The sequence below is a fragment of the Bidens hawaiensis genome, unplaced genomic scaffold (genome assembly GCF_021521415.1).
Source record: "Bidens hawaiensis isolate Kalapana, Puna unplaced genomic scaffold, B.hawaiensis_p1.1 tig00038480_1, whole genome shotgun sequence".
NCBI lineage: Eukaryota > Viridiplantae > Streptophyta > Magnoliopsida > Asterales > Asteraceae > Bidens > Bidens hawaiensis.
In genome coordinates, this window is record NW_027496745.1 from 17,271 (window position 1) to 29,029 (window position 11,759).

At 35.5% G+C, this 11,759-nt stretch overlaps 1 protein-coding gene across 1 annotated transcript; it reads left to right on the forward strand.

Annotated features, from left to right (window-relative positions):
* Positions 1–7,964: 7,964 nt before the first annotated feature.
* LOC143590340 (uncharacterized) lies at positions 7,965–9,508 on the forward strand. Its single transcript, XM_077070846.1, has 2 exons — positions 7,965–8,375; positions 8,631–9,508. The coding sequence occupies exons 1-2, from the start codon at positions 8,071–8,073 to the stop codon at positions 9,313–9,315; spliced, it is 990 nt and encodes a 329-aa protein (XP_076926961.1). The 5' UTR covers positions 7,965–8,070; the 3' UTR covers positions 9,316–9,508.
* Positions 9,509–11,759: the final 2,251 nt, after the last annotated feature.

Here is an 11,759-nt window from a genome sequence, read left to right on the forward strand (position 1 = left end):
CAGTTAGTAGATTATGCATTTTCACGATAGTATTAATATTTTGATAAATAAATGAAACTAAAACCGAGTGGCGGGAAATGGATTAAATACCAATGATCAAAAGAATTAATAAATTATTGTTTTTATAAATATATTGAGAGAATAATTGACATCATAACATAATACTAAACACACCATGTACCTATTTCTCCCAATATTTGGTTTTCACAAAACCCTAATCCCCATCATTAACATACATTATAAAAGAGAACTCAATCAAGCTGACTATCATGTCATCAGGATCGTTCTCATGCTACTATCTCTATTGTAACATCACATCACTTCTTTCTTTTTTAACTCACAGGTAGGGAAGTTAAACGAACGAGTTAAATGAGTAGATAAATGACAAATAAGTTTAAATAAAAACAAGTAAAATGAAAAATAAATGATTCACAAGAAACCATATAATTATAATTGGTTGGTGAGTTGTTGAAATATGGTCCCCCCCCCCCCCCCCCCCAATTTTTCAATTTAGGAAAAGGCTAGTATTTCAAAAACCCACCATCCAACTAATACTTCATAACTTTCTCAATGGATGTTGGAGAGTGAAGAAGCTCGGAATTAGTTTAGGGGGTGACCTGGGTCACTAACCCAAAGAATTTTTGGTTGACGATTCAGTTTGTGTCGGTGATTCAGTTTGGTTCGGGTCGGATCAAATAGCCCCTTTCAATTCTAAGTTTTATAAAAACAAAGTTTTTACTATTCGATTACTATTTTATAACTTTTATTTATAAAACTGTGAGGTTTCATTACGATGGGTATTATATATTATAAAAAATTAGTGGTGGTCGTTATCTTTTTGGGAAAATACATCGGGGGTGAATGTGCTTAATACTTATACAATTTTTTGGGAAAATCGCAAAATTTACCCTATTAACCAAAAAAACGGTAGTGATCAGGGCCACCCTGGTCCCCAAGAAGTTGCGCCCTTGGTTTCAACAAAATCGGTAACCACATAAATCATGCAGAGGTGCGCGCGGATAGCATCTAAATTTCGGTTGAATGCAACAACGCTGGATAGGCTTGAAAGAGGTATGGACATGATTCAGCGTCGTCAAGTAACATGGCGTCCTCAAATTAATTAAATGATCAATGTTATCATTATCACTCTTTTCTGCTTAATTTTAATTTCATGTCGCCCTCAAAAATAAGTTCCGCTGGCCAAAGTAACAAAATTCAAGTTAGCAAGCTCGTCACTTTATTCTATAACTATTGAGTAACCGTTTTCTATTCCCCATTCACAACTCACTCACAAGTCACAAAGATGCCCTAATCATCTACCTTCGAAACTTCTTCACGACCTTCATGAACTGGTTCCGTCGGCCGGAGACGCCGCCGGAGGAGCGCCCGACGCTACCTGTCGTCAGGCGCAGTCCATTTGCTGATTACCTCCGGACGTTCTTTGTACATGCTGATGTAGTAGCTTCGTTATGATTTGAATTAATCGGTGGTATCTCCAGCCTCTCCAGCCTTTTACATAATATCAATCACCGTGCTGGAGGATTAGCAGTTGATGTAAGAACTGAATTCGATGATATAAGGACCGGCTTGCGGGTCTTGAGCGTCGGCTGATTGACTCCGAGGGTGAGAATGATTTGAACGATATCCTAAGACAAGTTCATATCATTCTCCGCCGTGTGGAGGATTTGAACGGTCGTCTCAACGCCATAACCACGGAGATGATGAACTTTAACAATCAATCCGTAAGCTTCTCGATGAATGTTGGAGCACGTTTTAGCAACATCACTGACCACATAAATGATGCAGAGGCGCGTATGACAGGTGAATTTCAGTTGACCACAGCAACACTTGATAGAATTGAGAGATGTATGAACATGATTCACCGTCGTCGGGTAACCATGGCAGGTGAAGTTAGCGACATAAGGGACATGTTCAATGTCCGTCGCCGCCGTGTTGGTTGACTTTCGGTGAATTTCATCGTTGATTTTCTTTCTGTTTGGTGTTAGTTTTTTCATTTCATAGCTGGGTTGCTGCTCAATGTTTAGAAACAAAAAATGTATTATTGTTACATCGTGTAATAAGAGCATTCACTACTAGAAAATTCTTCGGAAACTGACACATTTCCGTTTCCAACACATTTCCGACGGAAAATGAAACCTATATTCTCTGACAAAATCTAATATGTGTTAGAGATGTGTCGGAACTCCGACACGAATTTGACACAACAATTTAATTTTATAATTTTAATGATTTGATATGTTAATCTAAATAATAACACAAACAACGTCGGCAATGACGCAAAATTTAAACTTTGTATTTGTTAGGGCATGAATTTTACGCTGAGGATCCAATATTCTTAATTGTCTTATGGATGGATTATCCTTAAGATATGTTACAGGCTATGAAGGACCAGGGATCCTCGATATTACTTATTTACTAATAATTGTATCTATATGGTGTCGTGTTTGATAGATATAACGGCTCCAAGTTTGATAGATATAACGGCTCCAAGACTGGGTCATCCTATTTAATCGCTACTGGACTAATCTGACACGTGGTCAAAGAGATGGAACGGCTAGTGGGAAGAGTGGCGTGATTATAGGAGAGATAGTTAGTTGTTATTTTTTATTTATAAAGAGTTATGATCAACTAGGTTTTATCACTTACTAGCTCACGATCGTAAACTATAGCTGAGAACTCTCTGTAAACACACACACTTAGTTTCTTTGTATTCTTTAATCATAAACTCCACATTTATAACCCAATTTGTACATTAATAAAGTGGTGATAGACGATTTGTCATCACATGGGTTTTTTTGCCGACGATCTACTCAAGATCTAGGTTTTTTCCACGCAACAAATCACGGTGTTCATCTTTATTTTGTTTATACATTCACCATTGTCGTATTAGCACTAATCCTCACCAAACGAATTTGGTTACTTGATCCTTAATTGATTTTTGACCAAAACAGTATTTATCAATACATTAAAAAAATTAATAATGTAAGTTCCGACGCATTTTGACCTAAGGTTATTTTGTAGGAAATGTGTAGCAAGTTACTACACATTTGCTATGCTTTTTCGACTGCCTGAATATGTTTTTTGTTTAACAAGGCTCCAACGTTTGTTTTTTTTTCATCCATATTTTGTAAACTTCACCAAATGTAGAATACTTTCATTTTTCTAAACATATACATATTATACAAGTACATATATACTTGTTTAACATTATAATTATACTTATAGAATTATAAGAGGTAGTTCTAACTTATAAGTCCTGACCCTTCACATATACGTATGTGAACGTTAGTATGTAGAAGTTTGTGAAATAAAAGTATTCCATGTATATTGACATTGAGTAAAAGAAGGAACAAGAGAAAACAATGTATGAACCTCGTAAATCGGATAACGATATCAAATTGTTGAAAATACATAGCAAATGTGTAAACCACATATATGAAAGAAAAATAACCAAGCCGATTAATCGAACCAAAGTGCATAACCGAATCAATCTGAAGTAAGCTTGGGGCCCACTAGAATATGTAAAAATATTAGCCCATATTGAGGGTCCATTAGTTTTTGTTTTGTTTTCTAAGTGTGGCCCATTAGTAATATAAAATATTGAGGGTCCATTAGTTTTTTTGTTTTCTAAGTATGGCCCGTTAGTAATATAAAACAATTTGACTTAGAGGGTGTTTGGAATTGTAAGGATAAAACTTATAATTCTTCAAAGTTGTGAATGCTGCTGAATTTGATTCTTTTGATTATGTTCTGTATTGGTCTCATCGAGGCTGTATGATAATAATATAATGATCAAGTTTCGCCAATCGTTTGTCTGATCTGGTTAGAGGTGAAGGCAAAGAAAATTAAAAAGAAAACACATTAATTCATATTGTTTTGTTATTTTTAGCGTGCTTTTTCATCTCTTAATCATGATTTAATTCGGTTTAATCTTATTAATTACTATATGTCATATTACTGACACGTCGTTTTTGCTGTAATCTTGTGATTCTATCAGCCACTGCCTGCTGAGGAGGAAAAAGAATTGAAAGCAACTTTAATAATCCAAACTATATATGGTCTATTGACCGATCATAATAATTCATAAAGACAATGTGGCTACTAATAGTCCTAACTTTCACTTTTGTTTCTAAGAGCAATTTAGCCACTAATAATCATCATAAATTTTCATATTTAGACATGATTTCCATTCGATTCCTCTTGCAAGTTTCTTCGTTTGGTTCATAATCATCATTGTGAGTGAAATCGTGTCGAAATTAAATGTAAACTTTAAGATGATTATGCTGTTTGTTGCACTTGACAATTAAAGTGAAAGTTAGAACTGTCAGTTGTCAAATTGATAGTATGGATTATTTAAATCTAATTTGCCTAATAGTGTTATATAATAGTATATAGTTATTTGTCTATAATGAATGAACACGCATTTTTACATGGGATACTTAAAAACATATTCGGCATGTCTCAGACAACTAAACAAGTCTTAGATAGATCAAATGGAAGAAAGTGTCGGATCATAAAAACAAAGGAGGCAGCTTGATATCCTTTTCGTTTGCAATGGTTTCCCTTTATTTTGGAGGTTGGTGATATAATTTTTTCTTGCCTTTTTATAAAAAGCTAGTAGATATATATGATTACTCTTTTTAGACCATGTGTAGTCATAAAGCCTTACCCCTAAACGTTATGCGTCACAAATGGCGCCCAGTCAGAGTTATGGCTTTTTACAAAAACAGGTGTAATCATAAAGTCTCCATAACTTTCCATAACTTTGTTTATTTGTTTTATTTTTAATTCTTGTGTCTTCCACCTGCGTTATCTACAAAACGCCACCCAAAAAAAGTTAACCAAAACGCCTCCATAAAGCCTGGGGGGGTGTTCCCAGGCTTTATGACCCCATAAAGTCACCATAAAGCCCCCACTACGGATGGTTTTAATATGTAAATATTGTAATTTGAGAAAGAGAATTAGTTGGCGACAGTTAATTTGCTTAGGAAGTGGATTACCTCAAAACTAAGACATGCTTAATTATGATCTTGATACTGTCCCATTTCTTGTCTCATAATCTCCAACCACTTCCATAACAATAATATTAATAAACCTTGCATTTTGTAATATATATATATATATATATATATGGTATTTTAATTAGTTATACATATTAAGCTAGCTTCTTGAATCCTCCAAATATTACACGTGTGCAGAAGCAAGAAGAGACGATGGCTTCTCTCTATGGCAATGTTGACGATCAAAGTAATGTTAGTGGGGTCTCCCAATTGTCCTAAGGCTAATGAGCTTGAGATATGTGTTGATGATCCATAGGTTAGAGTAGAAAACGGACTGTCCTTTGGTCCTACAACCAAACTTTATAATTTATATATAAATAACGAATTTATTTTTATTTATATATCTTAGTAAAATAATTAAAATAATGCAAATTGGATTCATGTAACAGAAGGGTTTTACATTTCTTAGCCGGAAAGATACGTGGATATTTACTTGGAGAATGAACTCCAAAAAGGTCGAATAAAAATAAATAGAAGATGATAAAATACGAGAAAGTAATCAAATTAATTATGAATCAAGACGTTCAATAAAATATTTCTTCTTCACTGATTTATTAGAAATACAAGAATTTCATTTAAGCATCTCATTGCTTTAGGTAAAAAGTTTCAATTGAATACGGTCATTCAGTACTATGATTCCGTACTCATGTATAAAGAAATGATAAAAGACTTCAAAAGGATAAACGCGTTGGAAATTTTAATAATATAAAGTCATTAATATTCTGAAGGTTAATTAAACATGATTTGACATCTAACAATAGGTAAATCTTTAAAAATGATCAGTTAAGATTTAGTTTACAGGCATGTGTATTGAAGTGTACGTGAATACGCATAAAAACATATAAAATTGTATAAGGCTGAGGGGTGTGGGGGGCTCTAATGGGGGCTTTAGTGGGTGCTCCAGCCAATAATATTATGACGTGTGGCAGAGAGAGAAACTGGATAAGGGGGGTATTGGAGCCCCTGGCCCTGGTGTGGAGGGGCTCCAGCAGGGGCTCCAGCGGATTTTTTTTTTTATTTTTTTATAAATATATTAAAAAAACATATTATTAAAAAAACTCATAAATTATTAAAAAAAACACACATTAATATCTAAAAATAAAATAAAAATAAAAGTACTAAAAAAACATTATTCTTATTCTTCGGCTTGGTCTTCTTCGATCAACCTCTTTCGGATACGTTCCTTTTGCTTTTCCATTAGCATTTGATCGACCGGATTTAGGTTACTGAAGTCTCTAGTAAGGAAGTCCAAATCTCTCATTCGACTTTTTTCCTTTTTGTCATTAGAGATCACCTCCATGGTTTTGTTGAATTTATTGAGGTATTCAACAAGATTTGCGATGTTTACGGCTTCCCCCTCAGCCGGTTTTTTTCCCCTTGGCGTCCCGTCCCAATGGCCGACTCCTCGGCGGTGAAGACGTTTCCTCCTCCGCAATGTTTAGGTCGAATCCAACGCGGCAATCCGACCCGATTGAAGTGCTATACGCTCCGGACGAACTTGTTTTAGTCCGTTTCGGCCGTACTTCCGCATCAACGTCCGGCGCCACCAGCTCAACCCACTTGGAACACTTTTTCAACCTCTCCCACAACTTTACATCGTCCCACGTCTTCACCGTCCCCTACCTCCGCAAACACTCTTGCTTCCACACTTCGACAGTGAAATTGTAAACCGCCAAATCATCACTGCCACTTGGTCTCATACGACCGCTGTTCCTGTTGAAAAGATTAGTAAACAAGCCGACAAATTTTCTAATTTCGGACCACCGACCCGAAATCATATCGGCGTTCCGCTCTGTACTCCCAACGAGCGTATAGAACGTCTCCCTAACCTTTGTCCAAAAAATCTTGCTCTTTTGGTAGTCGGCTGCAAAATGAATAAATAAATTTGTAAGTCATTTAACTTTTTTATTTAACTTTTTTATTAAAAATCATTTTTAAAAACGTTAAAACAATTACCGCAACGCCGATCCTCAGAAATGACTATCCAAGCCCGACACAAGGCTTCCTTCTCATCCGATGACCACGGAGTGGTTTTCCGTTTCGTCCTCGGAGTCGAAGCCGGTCCCGACCCGTCCGTTGCAACTTGTTTTTTCCGGTGGACGCGTCTTCTTTGTCCCGTAGCTTCACCGTGTGATTCTTGTGTCTCCGGAACAACAAAGTTAGGAGACGGTTGTATGTTGGATGGTTGAAAGCCGGATGATTGTTGCGGCTCCGAATAAAACATCGGTTGGTGCGGTGACGACCATAAATCGTCGTCAATATAATCTAAATCTAGGTTTGGGTACCAATTTCCAGCCATTTTTTTAAAAAAAAGTTTGGAAGATGGGTTGATTTTGGGTTTTTTTTTGAAGTTGTGGTAATTGTTTTATGTGAAATGGGTTATATATAGGAAGAAAAAACTTTTTTTTTATTAAATAAGAGCCCAACGGCTCATTTTAAACGTCCAACGGCTAGCATCACACTTTCCCATGTCTCTTTACGCCATCCTCAGCCGCTAACCAGCTTGCGCCTGCTTTGTTTTTCGTGCTTGCGCCCCGATAGCGCCCCTCTCACGCCCCGGTGGTGTGGTGCTAGCGCCTGGGGGCGCGAGCGGAGGGGCTCTAGCGCCCCCGTTGAAGCCCCACACCCCTCAGCCTAATTTGTTATAATATAGAAGGAGATGTAATAAAAGAAGAGAGATAGATGATTATGTGAAGTGGAAGCAAAATGGTATGTATGAATTCTCATACAGGTATGATGATTACCTTGTGAGTGAAGAATAATGCATCGAAAAAGACTAGTTTGAGTCAAAGACAAGAACACCAACCGACACCTTTTCTCTCTCATCTCCTTCTCTCTTCATAGAATTCATACTATATGTATATGTATATGTATATGTATATGTATATGTATATATAAGTACATATGTATAATATCTAATATCTAATCTAAATCAAGCCAATCTCCCCAAAGGAGAAACTTTGCTTTGATCTAAATATCTTCTCTGACAATGAGAAAGCCAGACCAATCTGAAAGAGAAAAAGGGTGCAATAATAATGTGGTTAGCAAGGGAACAACCATGAAGACTAGAAAGGGTTTGTGGTCACCTGAAGAAGATGAAAAGTTGATGAATTATATGCTGAGGAACGGGCACGGTTGTTGGACCGATATAGCCAGGAATGCCGGCCTTCAAAGGTGTGGAAAGAGTTGCCGCCTTCGTTGGATCAATTACTTGAGACCTGATCTTAAGCGTGGCGCGTTTTCTCCCCAAGAACAAGACCTTATTATTCATTTGCATTCAGTTCTTGGCAATAGGTACACACATAATATTGATTTTGAAAAGGAAAGTCTCTTGAAATATGTTTGGATACATATGCAATTAATAATCATATGTTCCCCTTTCATCTAGTTGTTTTTGAGTTTACTAATGTACAATGAGAATCATTAAGGAAAAGTAATCAAATTATACGATTTAGTTAACTAATATATTCTCTCAACATATCTATTGCTAACATATATGCGTACAGGTTTTATGTCTACTAATATACGAAATTAATTATGTAAATTCAGGTGGTCACAAATAGCGGCTCGTCTTCCAGGAAGAACAGATAATGAGATCAAGAATTTTTGGAACTCGACCATAAAGAAAAGGTTGAAGACAAACAAAACCGACGTGTCCACCATCTCACAAAATGATAGTCTCGGCGACTTGTCTATAGACGCTAGCAGAGATATTAGTGGAGAACTTGGTATGTTCATGTCAATTCATGATCATGAGATTATGAACAATTGCATGGACTCGAATTTGACATCACCGACAACTACATCTTCATCGGTACATACTAACCTTATGTTCATGAATGGCCAAGACCAATTTGGCCATTTGCCACCATTAGTTCTTGATAAAACCAATTTTGACTCAATTGGTGGACAAAGTTTTTCCAACATTTCCTCTTGCTTAGAACAAGATGGATATGGGGATGTTCTTGAGGTACCCTACATGTTTGGCATGGGAAATGACATTAATAACCCTGCATTGGGGAATATGGTCAATGAAGAGAATGCTAATGCTTCTTTTGACCATAATGAGTTGGATAACAACACAACACAGCATGTTAACCAACATTTTAATGGGAGTAGTGATGGTAATATCAAAGTGGAGGAAGTGGCTGGTTTTGGAAATCATTGGGCAGGAGAATGGGATTTTGAGGGGGTCTTTGCCAATGTTTCTTCTATACCTTATCTTGATTTCTAGAAGAAATGTAAATAGACAAAGAGAAGATAGAGAATTCTTGAAATTTATGTAAACCTTAATAAAAGCTAGGTTAAGAAAATTGTTGATAGAGTTATTCATTACGTACATGTTCGACAATAAGTGAGATCGAGATCTACTTGTACGCACATCTTTATTGTACAATAATTTTGACACGAAGATATTGTTACATCTTTTATTTAAAGTAACCTAGATGACATCGACTTCCCATTTTGTGTGCCGCATGTTTGGCCTAGTAAAGTTCCCTATGAGACGTGACACATATTTGGTTTGTACATGGCTCAACTATTGAACCTCCGTATTCTCTAAAATGTCATCGAATTATCATAAGAAAAGCTATGACGGTTTGTTATTTCTCTATTCAGTTACAAGGAGTCTAATACAACTCGTGTTTGTATATAAAACAAAAGTGAAGGTGAAAGTAGTAACATCAATTTATTTAGTATGATTTTAGGGAGAGAAGGAAAAAAAGGCTAAATTAGTTTTTAGCATCTTTGTTCATCAAAGGTCATTACCCTTTAACGTTAAAATGTTCACCTAGCACAAAGATCATTTTCCTTTTATTGTTAATTTTTTTATCCATTGGCGTGTTTATTATGGTTTATCTACATGATTATGATGTGCGTTCTAGGTCTATTTCCTTGTGATGGTTGACTCCCACCTACATAGACGTAAAAATCTAATAGGATTGAGTTTGTTATTCTAATTTCAAAAGTGTAGTTAGAGAGACACAACCGCACAAATACGAGAGTGTATGACGATTCACGTGGATTTTAACAAATTCACTCAATGTTTCCCCCGTCTTTGACCTTACAATCGTCACAAGATGGATTTCCGTTCCACATTTTGCATTTTCCTCCGATATAAGTCCATCATACCATCGTTGTAGAAGTTTTGATCCTAAAAGAAATCGTCTATACATCGCTAGACAGTAGACAAGTTCGATTCGATCATTGAGGATAACTTTCATTTCGTCAGCCCAATCCACATTCCTCTTCTTAGTCCAACATGAAACCAATTCAATATTCATACACACTTCGTTTCTCCAACTTCACAGTACCACTTGTTCAAATTTCCGCACAATCCTCTTCAACATCCTCTCAATCCTTTCCGAATGTGTCACCACCAAATACCTCCAATCGCTCTATCTCATCCTCACTGACATTCACTTCTACCCACTCTCTAGAATCTCCAAAATCCACTTCTACAACACCTTCTTTCGAAACAACAGAGTATGAGAATGTTTTTAATTTCTATTAGTTACAAGAAGAAACCAAACTTCAAACATTCATTTTAACTTCATTTTCCCCGAATTCAGCTTGAATATGCTTGAAACGGTTTCATATACACGCTAAAACATAAGGTTTGTGTTTCTATTTCTTCCAAAGGCAAGAAATATATATAAGCATTGAGAGATGATTTTAAAGTTTCACTAAGAGCATTTAGATTAAAGCCCTTATATCCATACTTTCTATATAACATAGAGAGGAAAAAACTAGAGAAAATAACAAGAAACCACTACATTGAATTTTCTACAATAGAGAAAAGTTATATGGTAAAAAACTAAATTACGCCTCTGTGTTTTTTAGAGGCTTGTATTCAATACTCTATGTTTTGTTGTGGGTGTATAAAATCAATAAAATATTAAGATGGAGAGTTGTAAGTGAAAGTTTTTTTTTAAAAAATATCTTTTTCTTGTTAAATTGTATTGATGGAAATTAAAGCTGCAATATGAATATGAATGCTCTAAAGGTCAAATTGGTCCTCCAAGTCCATAAATACATGATACATCCAAAAATCCAAAAATATAAACATATCAGAATAATCAAAGTAGTAACAAATAATAAAACGAATAGAGTTTGAAGTACTGAGTTTGTAAAATAAAAATATAACAACGCTTTTAATATTCAAATACAATGCTAAAAATCAATTGAGCTCGATTTCTATTAAATTAAATAAACAACTACTGACTTTCTGATCCAGTGACATTGGAGTGATGGTTAATACTTCAGGTTTAAAGACCTCATACTCTTATGCTTGAAATCAGACTCAAGGAGGGTTCTCCCCCGATGGTGATTTCCTCCTTGATGGTGTTCATGTGTGAATCAGCCTAAAACGTTAAAATTGGTATAAAGGTTAACATCCCATCTCAGAAAAACTCACTCATTATTAGGGTATTTTCAAACGTTAAAAAAATAAAAAAGCAAATCAAAATAAACTTAATCAAGTTCTTTTTAGCATCCCATAAATATCCACTTTCTTTCTAGAAACCATGAAAATGGTGAGATAGATATTTTCATACCAATAACATAAACTATTGATATGTTCCAATATAAAGATCCAATTACATGATGCCAGCCGGTTTGGTTTAGAAACAAAAACCAACTCCACCATTTAATTTCGCACTAGTTAAGTAATTTTAATTA